The sequence below is a fragment of the Centropristis striata genome, chromosome 6, assembly GCF_030273125.1.
Source record: "Centropristis striata isolate RG_2023a ecotype Rhode Island chromosome 6, C.striata_1.0, whole genome shotgun sequence".
NCBI classification, from domain to species: Eukaryota; Metazoa; Chordata; class Actinopteri; order Perciformes; family Serranidae; genus Centropristis; species Centropristis striata.
Genome location: NC_081522.1, coordinates 27,765,004 through 27,785,621, shown reverse-complemented (window position 1 = coordinate 27,785,621; position 20,618 = coordinate 27,765,004). Strand labels below are relative to the sequence as shown.

Here is a 20,618-nt window from a genome sequence, read left to right as displayed (position 1 = left end):
CTGTCAAGATTTTTTTGTGTGCTTGGAGCTATTTGATACACTCAAAGGTCCTCTCCGAATACATCACAAGCACAGAAAGAGACAGAGAGATGGAAGCAGGGAGGCCTTTATTAGCTCCATCACCAGGGCTTTAATGTGACATTTATCTGCCGCTTTTGCCCTTCATTACCACCGTCAGTAAAGGTCAGCCTTTTGCATGTGGCCCTCTCAGGTGTTTGGGCCCCATATACTGTTTAAACATGTGCTTCCCAGGAGCACATGGGGATATGACTTCATTACTTGTGTCTACCTGGTGAGAGGAGTCGTCTTTGACTTTACTCATTAGGCAAAGGACAAAAAAAGGACTGAGGGTTTCATGACATTTAAGCACAGAGAGGTCTCTACTGGCTTCTACTCAGAAGACTTCTCAGTGAGGTGGGGGGGGGGGGGGGGGGGGGTTGGTAGAGGCAGAACTTCCTGTCTGTCTCTCTGCATCTCAGTGCATTGAGAAATAATTGAGCGCAGTGAGAGCCGAGCATTCATTCAAGGACCTTGACTGGCGCTGCTGAAGCCTGGAGGCTGAGTAGTGATTCAGCAGCACCGCGGACAGGAGATAGACGGAAAAAAGTAAGACAGAAAGAAAGGAGAGAAGAGAAGGAAGGGGAGAGAGGAGAGCGTGACTTGCGCGCAGGACTGAAGCCGTTGTTTCATTGCTGAACAACAAAAACATGCGATGGATGATATTTTTGACCGATGAAAACTTCTCTTCCCTCAGCTAAGACCTTCTACTTTTACTCAAAATTCACCTAAACTCCAGTAAATTCGGATTTCACCGGATGCGTCGGACATATCCAGGGGTGTAGCCGCGGTGCTTCTGGTGCGTCTTTGCGCTCGTAGAGGCTGTGAGCGAGCGTGTGTGCGTGTGTGAGAGAGAGGTGGTGGTGGTGGAGGATCAGCCGGAGTGGCCGACCAGTCAGGAGGATGCTGGAGGGCAATGCCTGCAGAAAGAGAGGATGAGATTTGTCGAAAGGCGCTGGAACTGCTCTCCGACTTGTGCTCCAAGGGAGAGGTGCAGGACGACCACTGCCTGGATTTCATTTACTACTTCAGGGACCTGGCCAGACCACGTTACACGGACTCAGGTTAGGCTCCACGATCTTGTCTCTGAGAGTTTCAAGTAGAGTTTTATTATGAGAAAAGTATAAGAAATATGCGGTTTTATGGTCAAATTCACACTGTAACAAATTGCTGTAAGAAAACAGCCAAATTGTGACAGTAACATACTGTTTTCCATTAAAAAGTTATTATACTGTAGAAAACAATGCATTCTGGGCAATATTTATAGGTAGCTTGCCGGTTCCCATAAAATATATGATATATGATATTTTCTAAGTCTCTTCTTGTACACATTTTTAATGGCTGTATTTTATTTAACTAATTCATTCAGTATATGGTTTATTAAAATTACTGGGGTTACAGTGAAGACAGCGCTTAATTCATAGTAATTGGCTTTCAGACAGTAATATGCTCTATTTACAAAAAATGACTGCTTTGTATACTGCAACGATATTGCAACTAGCTTCAGCACTATACTGTGTTTTAGTCTACTGTAAAAATCAATGAAATGCAGTATTTTACTGTAATTCAGTATGTGGTTTTATCACAGTACCATAGTGTAAAGTAGATAACAGTAAGGGAACTGTAAAATTAACAGTAGAATGCTGGCAACCCTGCTGCCAGTATTTTACTGTTAATTTACAAGACAATTGTTTACAGTGCATGGTTTGATTTCATCATGAGCTCCAGGGGGCTGATCAAAATTATTTTCTATTTTTAGCAGACTTTAATCTCAAATAGACAAGTTCTATTTCATGTACTGCTTCTCTCCAAACTGGCATTAAAGAGAAGATAAAGAAAAGAGAGATATAAGAAAATGGGAAATATTTTCTTAAATCACATATTCTGTCTTCAAATGCAGCGTATCTTCTTACTTTGTAATCTGAGTCCTTAATTTGTAGATTTAATGGGTGTGTGCACTCATGTTTGTGCCTGGTAGTATAGTAACCTGCCAATATAAAGTAGACACACACCGCACTGTCTTTCACTATATTTCCAAGAGTGTGATCTGTGAACTTGTTGCTTGCATCCATTAACACCAGCAGGATCTACACAGGATTTCACACCTAAACAGTACATGTGCATTTGTTTGTACAGCATCCATCCTCCTCCTCAAACGGACTTAACTGTGTGAGCGTTGCTTTGGTTTCTTTTTTACTCTGGTGGGATGGAGCGATGGAGATGGGAGTGAGAGAGAGAGCGAGAGAGAGAGAGAGAGAGAGAGAGAGAGAGAGAAGAAAGCCCCACCCGATATTCCCCATAGCTCCCAGCACTTTGCAGACATGCGTCTAGCAAACAACGAGGTCCAGTGATCTAATCCAGTTATTTTAGACTCCCAGGATGGAGCACTTGGCTGGAATTTATTCATATCAGTATTGGCATTACAAACAACATTCTGATCAGTTAGGAGGAGACCAACACATTCTGGCACACTTTGAAACTTTAAAAAGGCTCAATTTGTGTTATAAATAATTGCATTACATTTACACTGCAAAAATCCTCCAAACTGTGGGTATATTTTTGAGATATCACTTAGGGATCGTCCCTAAATAGCAGAACATTTTTGTTTCATTCTTGAGGGAGGATCCCACAAATCCAGTTATCTCTACTCTATTGTAATAAAATGTTCACTACAGTGCATGTGCATATGTGTGTGTGTGTGTGTGTGTGTGTGTGTGTGTGTGTGTGTGCGAGTGAGAGAGGGAGCGAGAGAGAGAGAGAGAGACAGAAAGAGAGAGAGTGTATGTGTGTGTGTGTGCGCGCGTGTGTGTATGTGTGTGTGTGTGTGTGTGTGTGTGTGTGTGTGTGTGTGTGTGAGTGTGTTTTAGGGTGCATGTACATATCAGAGCATGTTGGTCTGATTATATTTCATATGCATATGTGTATACTATAAGTCTATGTATGCTAAAGTAGGCATGTTTTTCATTAATTTCGTATGTGTGTTTACATGTATGTTACTTTTTGTTAATAACAGCTGTGGTGAGGCCGCTGCCTTTAAACATGCTACAATTCATCATTAAACATGTATGATGAAGAGGAAGTTCAAGCTACCAGAGTGGTTCCCCTGAGGAGCTATGACCCACTTCCTCTTGTATTAGCCTGTTCAAACTGCACACACACACACACACACACACACACACACAGACATACCGATGTGTCCATGTTCACACATAAATGCACAGGCTGACAGTCACACAAATAAATGAACAACAAACAAACATGCATGCATGTGTAGCAAGATGCGGAAACAGATTTGATCCACAACAAACAACTATCCCTCTCAATGGAGAGCAGGGGACTGGAGCCCAGCTACTGTAATACTGGAAGTTTAAGGAGGGTATTTTTTGCAACAGTTTCAAAAAGGCTCCATCCAAACAAGTGGTTTCAAGCTCAGAAAACATAACCACATGAGGCATCAGTTTTTCTACTTCACATCAGGCACATAATGGCACTGCATGAGACCAAGATGTGACCAAAAATGTATTAATCAGTGTGCGGCCATTTAAAGTGCAAATGCAAATACATCCTGCATTAAATTTATAGAAGTTGTATTTTGGCATGTAGTAAGTGCTATAGTTATTTGCTTCTGTTTCTTATTTTAATGATCAGATGCAAAAGAAAAATGGGTTTATTTGGGGTGGACACAAGGGATATATGTATGGCCCACTGAATATTTAGGACGCATGCTTTGTCTCACACAATAAAAACATGGAAGTAGCAAATAACCGGTGGAATATGATTCGTTTGCTGCAACAGTGCCTCCGGTAAAGTAGGGCGCAGTATGAAACCTCAAAGGCAATGGTTCTATTCAGCCAATAAACGGAAAAAAGAAGCGATTGAGGCGCAAAGTGCAAAGTGAGCTGGCTGCTGCTGATACAGTGTTGAAGCTAAAGCTCTGCCCAGACTTGAAACTAGCAAATTTGCAACCAGTGCAAATCAGCCCCTGCTGGCTTACTCCACTGGTGGGGCACCCAAGAGGGAAATTTTGTCAGACTGGTCTTCCCTCAAAAACAATCCCATAGCAAAATACAACCCAAATTTAAGTATGAGACTGCCCTCCCCCGCCCTCTAGCGGCCGTAGAATTTCTAAATGATGGTGAGGCAGTGTATAAAGATGTCACGACCGAACTATGGACCCAAACCCAAATGCACAACTCTTCAGACCAAAGTTTCAAAATAAAGTTTTATGAAAGAAAACAAAAATCACTCTTTACAGAGGCTAAACTAGGAATAAGGAAACTAACAGAAAATCACTCTTGCAAGGCTGTACTAGGAAAACAAACAGAAAAGCACTCTAGAAAACAACGTAACAAAGCAACAAGACCTGACAATGACATGGAGTAAGCGCTGGTTCTCTCATATGGGACAAGAAGAACTGGCACAGAACAAAGGGAGACATGGACTTGTAACCAATCTCAGCTGCTACTATCAGTGGTGTAGCGGCACTCTGTTTGGTCTTCCTTCTTAACTGCGCCAGTTCTATAGTCAGTCGATAAAAACACTCTTTTTCCACGCGAGCGACGAGACATCGCAACTTCTTTGTCTTTTAAAATGTTTACTTAAAAACAACAAAGTAAATTACAGGTCTGACGCACGGTCAAAAGACTGTGTTGCTTCCACCATGTTCTGACTAAAAACGAAACTTAAGATACACAGTCAGTTACCATAGTTACCACTATATAGTGACATCACAATGTAAAATTTAAAGGCATAGAAACATTTTGCATTGAGTGTAAGAGTAAAGAATAAACACAACCAACAGGGTAAGGTTTTACGTAGTATTCTTTTGTATTGAATACAAATTTTTTTAAAGGTAGAAAAATATTAAATGAATAAAAATGGATGAGTATCAATAAACACTTCAGGTGTCAACAACAATTCACAAAAATTGAATCCCAAAATCACAAAGTTAATGACAAAGTTACAGTTCTGTTTTGTTTTTGTTTGGATGGCTCGCCACCTCAACTAAGTTCCCTTCCACCTTACAGTATAAGAAGAATCTCAGTAGAGGAAATTTCCACACAGAAAAAGACCCGGCCAGAGGTTCAACCACGACACACACACAATCTCCAGCAAAACACAGGTTCACAGGGCAATACAGCTTCACAGGACTCTCATCAATCCAGGCTACAGCTCTCTCTCTTCTTGATAAAAAGGGGGAATCTCGCTCTCCACGGCAGAGAAAAATATTAACAAAGAAGTCTGAATATCCTGCTCTCTTGGTCAAAAACATTAACACATGCAGGAAAAAGGTAGCATGCAGCCGCCTTCGCGTCGGTCCGGCAGAGAGAAAGAGGAAAAACCAAAACACAGCAGCACATAGGCCCTGACAGCGCCTGATTGGCTACACTACATTATGTGAACTCCTCATGTCACTGGATCTTGTACACGTTCAGAAAGGCATATTCACCACACTTGAAATGAAATAAAAATACTCTTTCAAACAGAGAGAAATAAACATGTATATTATATATAAGTAATATTATTTATCTATTTATTGACATATTTAAGATTTTAATCCTAAATCCTATTTATTCCTTCTGCCACATAAAAATATTAATTAATTAATTTATTTACTTATTTCACTAATAGACTGATGAACTGGTTTAATGCCTAGTAACCTGGGTTACAGACTGTATATACACACAAGGTAAGAGCACAGGTAGAAACAATCAGGGCGGAGACAGGTAATCATAAAGGCTGTAAAAAAGACAAAGAGAGAAAGTAAAACAAATGGAAAAATGGACACAGACAGGAAGTGGAACCAAAATAAAAAAGGAAATCACAAGACAACATAGACATGAGACGGAACTGAATGAATTAACACATTTTTCTGGACAAGACAAAAGAACAGAACTCACATTGTTGGCGGGGGCGAACGGACGGTTTTCGTGTCCCATGTAAAAACAAAAGTAAACAATGTGATTTAAACATCACTGAACTTCCTTGCGTCATGTTTTTTTTAGTCTACTTCTGGCATTTACATGCATTTATTTACTGTTTAAAATGTGTTTTATAATGCCTAACCACAAAGTTATTTGCCCTAAACCTAGATCAGTGCTTTTGTAGCCTAAATTCAACAGAACTGCAGCCTTTTTACAACCGCGTACCATACGTGTATGTATAATGACGTGTGCGCTGTTTTTAGAATGCCCTGCTCTGAACCACAAAGGTCTTTATGAGTGGTATTGACAAACAACCTTTTCTTTCATTCAAGTTGGAGATGTTCATGCTTTTGTAGACGTATTTATTTGTTTTCAAAAAGCACTAAGACTTAACTCTGAATGCTACATATGAACTTGTTTAAGTTGTGAATATAGACTGTAAGCATTTCTCCACTGATTAAGCATTTTGATACTTTCACAGTATTCATATAGCACCGATACCTGCTTTATAATCAGGAAATGGAAATCTCACTTTTTACAAATTGTGACCTCTAGGGAACCACCGCAAAATCTATTAATAATCACGGTGTGAGAACTCTTGTACAGATACTGTTAGTGTTTGGTGAGCTATTAACCATAAAAAACATAAAAATAACTTTAATAGTACTAGTTTTCCTGAAATACAGTCCAAAACAGCAACAGACCGAACGTTGTTCAAATCAGAGAGTGGAAGCTCTAATTTGTACCCTAAACTATCAGAAACTACAGTGTAACTTTGTCTCAAATCACCTATGCGCTCTGGAGAACCCATTCTGTGCCCGTTATAGTGCCTTTGTGAAAAATGTGTTCCTCAGAATAAAAATGTTCTCCTGTATCTCCATTTTTAGTGCACAGCCTGCTCCTCAGTTGACTTCCATGATGGCAGCAGCTGTGGGTGCTAGATTGGTGATGCAATTGCAAAGCCTTTTTTTGGCCTCATTTGTAATCTCAACCTTCTACATGTGAGACAAACAGGCTTTCAGAGGATTCTTTAATATGAAATGCATAAATGCGTTAAAATATGTGTTTTCATACATGTCCATTTCCAAAGTTAGGTTGATTTTTTTTCAAGAGCTGCTAAACATCCCCTAGTTTATGCTGCTGGAATGCAAATTTATTGCAAACCTTTCTCTATTTGCACCAGTGTGTTTATCCAGGTGTTTTCTAACTATGCCTCCTCAGTGCTTTCTGACAAAACCATTTTTACTCTATTTCAGTGCTATGTCAAACTAACTGTTTCTGAATATGGCTTACAGTGCTCTTACTGTGTTACTCGCTTTTATAATTCAGAGACACTTGATTATCTCTGGGATTCCTGAGTCTTTCACAGAACAGAAAAGAGGTGACGATTGGAGGACTCTTAGGGTGCTTTTACAACCCCACAACCCGTTTGATTAGTCAAGATCAGAGTGAAATTGATACATTTGGTTTTGTATTTAGTCTGGTTTGCTTTCACAGTACAGAAATGTAAGCGGACAAAATAAAATAAAAAGATTTGAATAGGGGCGTGTAGGAAGGTGGAGGGCTGGAAATCTACTCACACTATTATTTCTTATTGGTTGAAAAGTTGGCAGTGAAAAATGTAAACAAAGAAACATGGAACCAAGCGCAAACCGAGTACCTTTAATTATACCGGCTGTAATCTGCTCTGGTGTTCCGACCAAACTAATTTGGAGAGAAACGCTCAGAACGAGTGACTTATGAGGCTCTGGGTTGTCAATAATGTTGATCCAACGTTTCCAACGTGCTGCGATCAGACAGCTGTATAATCGGAGAAGGCGAGCCTTGATGCTTCTACCATGGTCTGCTTCTACGACGGAGGTAAATATTAAGTTATCTCAAGGAATATGTTGATGATTCTGCAATGACAAATTGCTTTAGCTCAGTGATTGCTGGAGTACGACTGTACCGTTCACAAGCAACCAAACAAACCCTAACAAGGATTTAACCGCACCAGAGTTTGATTAAAATGACCCTTTGTAGGCCCACCATGTGCCTACCAATTTTAAGCATTTTAGCTAGTTTATTTGGCAGGATTGGGCTGCAGCCGTAGGCTGTATAAAAGAAGTGGACACATGCATCCTGCCATACTCACTGGTGTGTGGACTACCAATGTGAAGCCTCTAGGTTTTCATTTTTGCCATTGCCTTTATGTTTTTTGGTGCCTGAGGTAATCGTATTTGGATCAGAGGGTTAGGGTTAGGGTTAGCAGGTAGCATTTTTTAGGCGACCAAAATGTTACAATTAACTATCATTAAAATTAAAACACACTGTGAAAGGGTCAAAGTTTGGTGAGGAGAACATGCACAACACCCAAACCCAACAACACCATTTACTATTAATTGGACGATAATTTACGAAATAGACATAATTCTCTATTGAAAAAAATTTGAAATTAGCAAGTAATACCATAAACTCAAGGAAAACTAGGAAAATGAGTAAGTGAGTGAGGTAATGCATCAAATTAGAAGTAGGCTAATTTTCTCATAGAATTGTATACGGTCATAAATCCTTTTGCAAGTTTCCCCCTGCTGGCCATTTAAAAGAATTAAGGAGGGCAACCTCTAAATTTGTGTGTCTCTTCCAACTTTTCATATCTACTAGCTAGTGATTCACTTAATTGTCTTGCACCAATAAAACTTAGAGAGTTTTTCAGCAAGTAAAACTATAATTGTGTGAACAAATCGCTATATCTAATCAAAAGCAACAGGAAGTCAATCACAAAGTGTAACATAACTCACACCAATTACCTATTCTGTGTCATATATTAGCAAGCGAACATTAGTTTTGTTTGCTCATTTAACTGCGCAACAGTCAGGGTGTAATTATTCAGTAACAACTAATTTTTAAATAAGTAGTTAGGTAGTCATTTTAAGATGCATAAAACTCCACGAGGTAAGCAGACACTCTCAATTTACTGTAACAAGGCTAAGTTTCAATCTAAGAAGAGCTGATGCAGATGGGATTTTACGATATCATAAGATCATGTAGAGAATTACATAACCACATGATTGCAAATTGATCTTGTCGGGCTTCAAGTCATGCATTTGTGTCCACACAGCCAGTTGTTTGATGGTTCATGCAATCACATGCCAAGTATAAAGTTAGGTGCATCTCTTAGTTTTTTCCCCCATATCACAGAAGAAAATTACATTTCCACCTCTTTGTCCACCTGTCATGTTCAGACCTGTAGCTGACAGCATGCAGCCGCATATTGTGGCATGTTGTTTGGAACCAGACAACAACGTCTATTTCTGAATGGCAATAATGTTATAAGTTAAAATGCAGAAATTACTTTCGTTTCTTGGTCTCCAAGATGAGAGACTGATTAAATGTTGGGGGAGATAGGTTAGGTTTCATTACACCCTTGATTGCATTTTTCAGGTATTGTTGCCAGGCAACATAACGTTATTGGATATTTGGATTAGAAATCTTTGAGCCTCTGGTGATATTCTTGAATGAGCTCAATAAAGTTAATGGTTCTTGTCTTCTCTTCTCTCCTCTTAATATGAAATATACCTACCCACAGCCCTCATTTGAATCCCCTACTTACAACTTCATACCTCCTGGTGCTATCCATGCCCAACTATCCAAGTTTGGCACTGTAAAAGTCGTTTCCAGGGCATTATCCCCATGCTTCCTCTTAAAACCACACTCCCATGCCCTTTCACCTCAGCTATTGTCTCATATTGACCCACTGCTGACTTGGCCGTTGTATTGAACTGTACTCAGTGCTTTTCTCCCACGAGGATATACATCAAAGGTTAATGAGATGGCTATAGGCAGAGGCCTTATCTAGTTGCAGGCATCGGAGAACAACATTGGTCATAATCATAGCTTTTCTTTACTTAATCTGCTCCTAATCATTGTATTAACCTAAAGGTTATATCATTTTGTAGATATGAAAATAGATTATTTCCAGGAATGTGGTGTCAAAATGTTTTTTTTCCCTATGATATATGTGTTGTTTTAGCTAAGTGGTGTTTTATATTGGACCAAGCAGCACTTTCATTTTTTTCTTCTGGGTATATGATCACAGCTCATCATAACACTACAACCTTACTATGATTATTAAAACCTTTTTGTGGCTTTTTCTGCGGTTAGGTCTTGTGACCAGCTGATGTCAGTAAACGTTCACGATATATCATAGAGGGTGGGTCTGTTATATTAACGTAACTAGGGTCTAAGCATTTATTTTCCTTATTTATAGTCAATGGTAAGTGGCAACACGATTGTACAATGTTGGCACTGGTAGTTGTTTTCTTTTAGCATGGCAGAATAACAGCATGGGTTTACAGCAATACTAGCTGCTCCCTTTCTTTGAGCTGAATGCTAACATGCTAACAACGAAATAGCTTAGCTTGTAATGCTAATGCTAACATGCTAATATTAGCTAATTAGTACCAAACACAAAGTAGGCTACAGCTGAGGCTAACTGGAATGTCGGATTGGTATTTAATTAAACTATTGGACAAATTAAAAAGTTGACTTTTCGTCAGTGCTACAGTAGATGAGTGCTACAGTGGATGAAGAGTTAAGGGATTACCAAATGGCAATCCATTCAGCAGCTGTTAATTCAGTTTGGACCACAATTGTAGATTGACCGATTTACAACTTCAATCCCTAGAACCACGAAAATCAATAAAAGCTGCCTTTTCATGTCTTTGTGAATGATGTTCTCAGTCATTTGTGGAAGAAGTTTGTGGAAAAATGAGAAATCAGAATGAATCAGCCATTCAACTATGATGTTTACACCAATACAGTTAATTGAGGGTTATTATCTGTGTAGGTGTGTTGGATTGTAAACAGGAAATAACTGCCATCATTGTGAGTATCTTGCGTATGTGAACTGAACAGAGGGTGTGCTGGATGGGCCTATAATGAACCTACCTCAAAGGCACAGGGACCTCTATAACCACTTATCACCACTAATGCTTGCCACCACCGAGATGATACTGTACTGAAATAACAAAATAAAAGCGACAATAACAAAGGCTGACGAGTATGTCTGCTAAATGCCTGAAGTCAGTAGTTATAGTGTTTATTATGACATATAGAGTTTATAAAAGAGAAACAGAGAGGCTTTGTGTGGCAGTTTGTGTTTACACAGCACAGTATCCTAAAGAAGTCATCAGAATGATGGAAATGAGAATAAAGTTGTTCCACCTTCAAGGTCAATCCATCTTTAGAAATAGATTTTAAAAAATCACTGATGCTTATCTGCAGGATTTCAATGTAGGTGTGACTGGCATGCTTGCAATACATTGGTTGGACAAGTGCAGTGCCCATTCTAAATGTAACTGTCATCTACTCACCCAAATAACTTCAAACTAGTTGCATCCCCGAGCAGTGCAAGAGTATGCCAGTCATTTGCTAAGAGCTACCCATTTGAGACCACTGTATTTCTTGGACCGAAAATGTTTATTCTTAAAATTACGTTGCTGATGCTTGAAATGTTTGACTGCCACAATGCAAAATCTCTGGTCCCTCTGGTCTGTCTTACCTCATCTGTTCTTGAATGTACTATAGCAAGCGACAAAAAAATGAGCCCTACCACCCAGCACGCCATTGGGCACTGTAACAGTTAATAGGAGTCCCCTGTCAATTCACTACACAGTGTGTACATAACGCACTGCTCAGAAATATGTCCAACCAGAGTGAAGAGTGAAGTAGATAAGACAGAGACTCTTCCGATTTTGGTTGGATAATCAGTCTCTGCTTCTATGCAGGTATGAGGTTGTTCAGGTGTGTTCAAAGATATTCATACCTCTCTCCTGTAGTAAAATTAATCTTGTGTGGTAAACACATTTCTGTTAATGCCAATTACGCATGAAAGTTCAGAATAATGACTCTGAATAACTTATTCGTCTTGTTGTCTATTAACAGTACTCATTAATACTCCACATGAGCCATTGCAGTGGTGATATCATTTGCTGTTATGGCATTTACCTCTCAATGCATCACTTTCAAACCTTCGCTGAGCTCTGGATAGATGGTTCAGAAGTCTTTCTGTAGTTCAATGGAAAGTCTTCCTTTAGATCAACGCATCAAATTCAAATCTCTAATGCTGGCCTACAAAGTTGTCTCCGGTAGTGCTCCTACCTACCTGAACGCCCTGATTCAGACATATGCTACCTCACGCCCGTTGCGCTCTTCCAATGAACGGCGCCTGGCTCTACCCCCCGTTGGTCCAAGGCAATCCGGACTCTTTGCACTTCTTGTTCCCCGCTGGTGGAACACACTACCAGTTCCTACCAGAGCAGGGGCGTCCCTCTCTACCTTTAAAAAACTCCTGAAGACCCATCTCTTCAGAGAACATCTTCTCTCCTAGCTCCACACGATAATTTTACTCCTCAAAGAATTGCCACTAGCACTTATGATGCACTAATAGCTCTTATTGCACTATACCTTGATTGTTTGCTTTTACTCTTCCTGTAAGTCGCTTTGGATAAAAGCGTCTGCTAAATGACTAAATGTAAATGTAAATGTAAATCAACTGGCAACTTGGCATCACATTGGCTGTAGCCCTTTGGTATCATCATAGTGACTTTATTAGTGACTGAGCTGGGATTGACTCATTATGGCCCAGGAATTACCCTGAATTTTTACCTCTTTGACCTTTATGACCTGTTTATACTCTTAAGGCAGTCTTCCACAGAGCCAGTTGGACTGTGAGCAGTAGTGCGGCATCTGTCAGCTTGCAGACCAACAGGATGCTCCCCATCATTGCGTAGATTGCTGCTTATTGCTTCCATTTACAGTAATTAAAGTTGCCATGTGTATCTTGATGAGACATTGGAAAGCTGAGAGAAAGATACAGTCAATAATCGCTTTCTTGCTTAATGTCTAGTTTAGTGTGTGAAGAAGATTTCACAACTAATTAATTTTGTACAGTTAAAAAAAAAACAACTCAGGTTCTTTGCCTGGTAAATACAGTTCAGTTGACCCTGGTGTGAACCAAACCAAGACCATGAGAAAAGCTGGGTCTTGGTGTGAAGGCAAACAAACAAACCACATGATTTAATGATAGCAGATTTTCAACTTTATCATGGATTTATAGCATATTCATTCAAAATAAATCCATCTGCTGATCATGAAATCTGTTCAGGAAACGATCCTATAGACCTAATTGATCTGTACATGCCCATGCATTGAGCCTATTTATGCAAATTATTTGGTAACCATGGTAACACCTCAGCATGGGGCTTTTCCTTGAATAATAGGTCAAAAGCTGTTAAAACTGCTGTGCTTGTATATGATTCCCCAAATCATTACTGAACCAAATTCCTCCTTTTTGTCCTATCGGTACCTGTTAGTCATGCTGCATAACATAGTCAATTTGAAGCCTAATTACACAAATAATCCTTATAATCCCTTATTTCTTTGTGAGCTCTTTTTGACACCAGAGAACACACCTGAAGTGATGCATTTACTTCTGTCAGTTACTGCAGTTTGATCGCCCAACATGGAGGAGGACAATCATCGTTGTGAAGATGTCACTTCATGTTTACTCGTCTTGGTTTGTTGGTCCGTTTCAACCATTCTTGACTGGCGACATGAAGTTTTGAATTGACTGTTTTTTATATGTATGTTGGAATACAGCATTTCTTAAAGTCTTTGCATTTCCACTCCTGATGATAAATGAAGGAGGCTACATGGTCGTGTCGTGGTTAGCTGTGTTTGCATGTTCTCCCCGTGTCATCGTGGGTTCTCTCCGGGTCCGACGGCTTCTTCCCACAGTCCAGAAACATGCAGCTTAGGTTTAATTGTTGACTCCAGACTAACTCATTTTACAGGAGTACTGCCTGGAGTACTACTAACTTGAAATTCTTATTGGCACAAGCAGAAAATTTAGGGGCACACCTTAAATCGACCTGCTACGCAATTATTCACATTTACTATATAAGGCCTACCAATGAATGCTTCAGTAATGAATAAACAGCTACTTTCAGAAAATTAAATACAAATAAATTAAATTAAATTACATTTTACATTCAGGATGGTTTTAGAAAAGGACAAATAAAATGTTAACAAAAGGGATGTGTGACCTTCCTGTCATCATTACAAAAAATACATAACAAATACATAAACTCTTTAACATGAGCTAAGTTTTTATACGTAGGGTTCATCTTCACGCTGTGAAACATCTTCACGCTGTGAAACTGCACATGACTCCTACAACTGGTCTGTACTTGTAAATTGTGTTTGTGAGAAGAGAACATTCAGGGTACAAGAAAATTGGAGAAATTACCCACTTTAGAAAAAAATCTCAGTTTCCAGATCTCCACACCCACCCACTTGCAATGAAATTGTTATGAAATTGAAGCTGCACTAGTCTGACTCACTGGACGTAGAATGTTGGGATAAGCATGCCAATGGCGGTCTATTTCTCCTGTCTCACAGTGGAACCATTGCTGTATCCCATGCAGCTGATGAAAGGATGTAAATAATACCAAAGACGGTCCAATCAAACTCTCTCTGCAATTAATTTAGGTTGTGGCTAACACATCAACATCAGGTTACATCTGCTCTTTATAAGGGTAGTGTGCCTGGGGTAACACCACCTGTTGTTCACAAGAAGAGCAACCCCCCTTATTTCTTCTTACCCCTCCTCCCAAAGTCCCAAGAAACAACTAAGAGATCCATCAACAAGTTCTCCAACCTAAAAGTGGTCGTGTGTCAGCAAAAATAATAAAAAAGGGCACCTGGTGTATGTGGTGGGGCACCAGCACCACTGAACCCTGGAGGAGACTTTGTCACATTTTATCTAAGTTTTTATACGTAGGGTTCATCTTCACGCTGTTCTTCCTTAAGAGTTCAATATGCCCCTTAAATTTCTGAAAGGAAGTTCTTCCCTAGCAATAAAATATGCAGTATTAAATTTTGCTATTATTTCTGCCTCATCTGCAGACTGAATCATTGCTTTCTTGCCGGCATTACATTACATTTAGTCATTTAGCAGACGCTTTTATCCAAAGCGACTTATGGGAAGAATAAAAGCAAACAATCAAGGTAGAGTGCAATAAGAGTTATTAGTGCATCAATAATTGCTAGTGACAATTATTTAAGGAGTAGAATTATTGTGTGGTGCTAGGAAAGAAGATGCTCTCTGAAGAGCTGGGTCTTCAGGAGTCTTTTAAAGGTAGAGAGGGACGCCCCTGCTCTGGTAGGAATTGGTAGTGCGTTCCACCTACGGGGAACAAGAAATGCAAAGAGTCTGGATTGCCTTGTACCAACGGGGGGTAGAGCCAGGCGCCGTTCATTGGAAGAGCGCAGCGGTCATGAGGTAGCATATGTCTGAATCAGGGTGTTCAGGTAGGTAGGAGCAGTACCGGAGACAACTTTGTAGGCAGCATTAGAGATTTGAATTTGATGCAGGCTGCAACAGGTAGCCAGTGGAGCTCAATGAGCAGTGGTGTGACATGTGACCTTTTTGGCTGGTTGTAGACCAGGCGCGCCGCCGCGTTCTGGATCATCTGAAGCGGTTTTATTGTGCAGGCTGGCTGGCCTGTCAGGAGGACGAAGGCTGTGGGAAGGGGCGATATGCTTTCGTTGGTGTAACGATCTCAGCATATTTTGTGTTTTAAACTGGTGTTGTGTTTAATCAGTGTATTGTGTTTGAATTGTGCAGTACTTGTTGCCTCGGCAAACGTAGTGTTGCCGGCATGTTTTGGCCCATATTCGACAACAAAAGATGCAGTTCATGTGTTATTTATTTTGCAATACCGAAGCCGGTTTAATTCCTTCAGCCATTCCTCTCGAAAACAGGCTTTTTCCGCCACAACTCTTTTCCTTATCTGCTTCACTGTCGTCAACCTCGGCAGGTGGCTGCGTTAGGGGCTCTGGCCTTGCTACAGGAGCAGCCGTATTTTGAAAAAAATCATATATTGTTCTTTTCGGCATCATGAAAAGAAAAGAAAAACCTTGGCAAATTTCCTGGTCTTGCTAGTGTCCTTAGTAAAAAATGACTCGCACTGTCTCAAAAACTGGTCGCAGTCTGGTGCCCTGCTGTAGGTGTGAAGGGTTGTCTGTCTCTATGTGTCAGCCCTGTGATAGTCTGGCGACCTGTCCAGTGTGTACCCAGCCTCTCTCCCAATGTCAGCTGGGCTCAGCTCCAGCCAACTGCGACCCGAGTTTGGATAATCGGTTAAGGATTTCCAAAGTTGGGAAGGCGTATTCTATTTCATAGTATTTGTATTTTATTGCTCAAAGCATTTAAAATTCTTGTTGATAGCTGTTTCCAGTGTTATATGGTATGGTATGAAGAGCAGAAATATGATAGGAAAACTCATGCCGTTTCAAGAATTAGCATGACAACAATGAGCAAAGGAAACTGATAATGTCAGCCATTGTAAACTAATTTGATGATTTTCATGATTGCAGCATAAATGCCCTATTCTGCAGTGTTGCTAGAAATTAAGTTGTGTATCTGCCCTGTAATTCGTATCCATTCTTACAATGCCAGAAGCCAGAAAGTTTCTGTAATCCTGCTGACAAACAGACAAAATGCACCGGAAATATATAACTTATTTCCAGCAGAATGTGTTTGACTGCTTGGTTAAACAATTCTAAACCTGTAGACACTTTGAATACAGAATAAAGATTGCGCACAGATGGACACACACACACACACACACACACACACACACACACACACACACACACACACACACACATCCTTGCTCCTGACAGGAGACAAATGTGATGGAGTGCATTTCACAAAAACACACATGCTAAATTACCCATGCAGAACTGGCATGAACATTGAAGCTTCATAGTGCTGTTGGGTCTGTTTCTGCTTCATTTGCTACCTATTCTGAAGTTACAATACAAAGCAGCCCTTCCACAGCATTGCTGGTTAATCGGCCATCCTAGAGCATGGTCTTGATTCACACAATGCCTCATCAAAGGGAGATTTAGTCCAAATCAATAAAAGCAGCCATCTGTGTATCTGTTCACTTTGGGGTTTAAGCTTGATTCAATTCAAAGGCAGGAGAACGCCTCTGCCAAATCTTCCATCAGGAAAATCCATTCACAGTGTAAAAATCTAACTCTAACTCTTTTCCACTGGTGTGACATTTTCTCTTCCTGGCAAAGTGGCTTCGACCTTAAATGTGTCACTTTTATCCCGTATTTCCTTTGCAACAATTGATTGTTGGGGACATTTGGGAGAATGTGTCTAATTGGTGTTAAAAGCGAGATGCTGCAATGGTGTTGTCATACCTGACCTTATTTTAGTCAAACTTGAAACCTGTTATCAATGCAGAATAGATACTTTTCTTATAGGCTGCTCCCCTGAGTTACTAGTGCTGTGCCTGTTAAGCTTTCCATCAGCGTTGTCAGGTGATCGTATCATAGAAATTATCGTATGCAAGACCTAACCACAAGAACAAATAGATATGATATAAAAGTGAATGAGAGAGAGATATCTGCCGTTTTTATAAAAAGTGTGGGGCTAGTGCTTGCTCCGGTGTTTCCTCTAGGATTTTTTTCAGCAGCGGGGCTAAAGGGTTATTAAATATCAATCAGCAATTTAGAAAGTATAAAAAATGACACTTGACTGCAAACCAAGCTTTAGAACCAGTGTTTCCCCTGATTTTCTGAGACTATGACGGGCGGACCTGAACAAAGTAGGGGGGTCCGAGGACATTTTTTTTGCCCTAAAAGCCTAAATTTGGTGCCTCTCACACATTGTAATGGCACTACTGTCAATGACCACATAAAGTTTACCTGGGGACTTCAAGTCAAATGTAATCATTGTAATAATATAAATCCTGTCTGTTTGTCAAGTAGAAATTCCAGAGCACATAACCTACCATACTTTACCAAACACAGAGGTCATGTCTTAATGTTAGTCCCATGTGAATTGGCATTCGACTTTGATGTAAGCCAATACCTCTGTAAGTATTTATACTGGCACCAGTTATTCCTTTATGCATATTCACATAAACCCAAGCAACCCCACCACAGACAATTACACTAATCAAACCCTCTCTAACCTTTTTTAATTATAATTGTCGACTTCCTTTAGCTTATTGATTATTGGAGCTCCTGAATCCAATTAACTGCCACCAGCTGCACAGGGTTTAGGCCTTGGCGCCTTGATTGCACCCTGGGACTTGAAAAGCAGAGACACCCTGTGGCTTTAGAAAAGGCTCTTACAAAAGGTAATTGAATGAAGCCACAGGCTGTTTGTTTGATTTAATTTGAAAAGCCAAACTTATCAATGTAGGAGAAACAGTGTTTACAATATATGTGTGTGTGTATATATATGTATTGCCTCAAATATTTCAAAAGGAAGGCAGTTTGAATGGAAAGTGCTACGTTTCATTTAGATACAGAGAAGCTGAATTCTGCGTGTGAATTATTCCTATTTTTCATGTACCAAATGCATTAAGTATTTGGCACATTAAAGAGCACAGTTAAAACAAGTTGCATGCTCTCTATCTGTGTCAGTTGAGAACACAAGCCCTCCACTGTGTTGGGACACATACTGTATATCATCACTCTACTGCTTTCAATTTATCCCAGCTGGTGCCCAGTGCATATAGCTGCACAAAGCGGGTTGGCTGTGTTCTGCCTGCCTCATTTCACAAATCATAGCGCTGACTGTGCTCTAATAGCACAGAGTTTTGCAAACATATTCAGAGTATATTACAGTGTAACAAAACTTAACAACATATGTTATATATAATATCATTTATTGCCAGAAAAATTCAAGTAAATAAAAGCAAGTGTGCATTAAATGCTTTGACCAACAAGATCTGCAACTTATACGACAGAACAGACCATTTGTCAGTTCCACCCATAACGACACTTATGAGCGTTTGGGGGCTCACGGCACTGCTTGAGTTCTAAAAATAGCACACAAATCATTAAAAATACATGTTATGGTTCGCATTTGTAAAAAGGCTGCAATCTGATCTAGGTTTATGGCAAAAAACTTCCTGGGAAAGCGTTATAAAAGACAGTTTAAACATAAATCTACGGAAATGCCAGAAGTGAAGTAGTTACAAAGTTGACGTGAGCCACGGAAGTTACGTAAAAAGTAATTTCCTTTTAATTTCACATGGGAAACAAACCCTGTTCACCTGGGTGAAGGTCTGCTGGTTGTTCGACCCATCCTCCTGCCCGATTGTGATATCCACTGTTTAAACCCTGCAATGCCATTAATCACTACTACTACATCAGCAAGATGGCAGCGGAGGACAGTCTAAAATGTAAAAGTGAGTCGTATTGTTGTGCTTTTAGAAACACCTTATATTGATGTTTTTGAAGGGGGACCAGTCTGCTTTGACTGCATTGATTACCTCTGAATGTTGAAAAGTCATTAGGCCTCATGCAAGAACATTTAGGTATTTTGTGACTCAGAATCACTTCAAAGTAATGAACTATACAATCCATTAGTGAAAACTGCACATGACTCCTACAACTGGTCTGTACTTGTAAATTGTGTTTGTGAGAAGAGAACATTCAGGGTACAAGAAAATTGGAGAAATTACCCACTTTAGAAAAAAATCTCAGTTTCCAGATCTCCACACCCACCCACTTGCAATGAAATTGTTATGAAATTGAAGCTGCACTATTCTGACTCACTGGACGTAGAATGTTGGGATAAGCATGCCAATGGCGGTCTATTTCTCCTGTCTCACAGTGGAACCATTGCTGTATCCCATGCAGCTGATGAAAGGATGTAAATAATACCAAAGACGGTCCAATCAAACTCTCTCTGCAATTAATTTAGGTTGTGGCTAACACATCAACATCAGGTTACATCTGCTCTTTATAAGGGTAGTGTGCCTGGGGTAACACCACCTGTTGTTCACAAGAAGAGCAACCCCCCTTATTTCTTCTTACCCCTCCTCCCAAAGTCCCAAGAAACAACTAAGAGATCCATCAACAAGTTCTCCAACCTAAACGACAAAAGTGGTCGTGTGTCAGCAAAAATAATAAAAAAGGGCACCTGGTGTATGTGGTGGGGCACCAGCACCACTGAACCCTGGAGGAGACTTTGTCACATTTTATCTAACACAGGGGCATCTAAGGGAGCCTTTTCATCACATTTTTTTGGAATCCCAAAGTCCACCAGTGCAGACTGAGAGTTTAAATATACATTGAATCACAGCGCAGGACTGTTGCTGTCTGTGGCTTTAGATGTTCAGCTGCACTCTATTCATTGATGTCACAACAGGTCTTCTGGCTCTGACAGCTGATCGAAGCTGTGACATGAAATCACAGTGGCCAAAGGTGCAACAGGAATGAAAACATCAATTAAAGTGACATAAAATAGATCCTGAGAACCTTGCGCCCATGTTCACAGCCACCTGCTTTGTTGGACAAGCCATGGATATGTGTTTCTATGGAGACCAATCAGCACTGTAATCACAACATCTTGTGCAAATTAAATATATGTTCTGTACTTGACTTGATGTAGGTGCACATCTGTGGCTTATCTAACATTGGTTGCATTGGCACCATTTATGTTTCTACAGGTGGTTGTCATGTCACCCAAACACCGAAGGAATCAGCCCCTATGATTGGTTGAATAGCATAAATATGAGCAGGGAGCTGAAATAATATACAGTGGCTTTAGAAAGT

General features: G+C 40.1%; 1 protein-coding gene across 1 annotated transcript in view; it reads left to right on the top strand.

Moving 5' to 3' along the window:
* Positions 1-565: 565 nt before the first annotated feature.
* The window catches only part of syt9b (synaptotagmin IXb), a 75,018-nt gene continuing 54,965 nt past the window's right edge, over positions 566-20,618 (top strand). Inside the window, exon 1 of the mRNA XM_059334885.1 lies at positions 566-1,121. Within this exon, the coding sequence (XP_059190868.1) occupies positions 974-1,121 (148 nt within the window). The 5' untranslated portion in view covers positions 566-973. The remainder of the gene's footprint in view (positions 1,122-20,618) is intronic.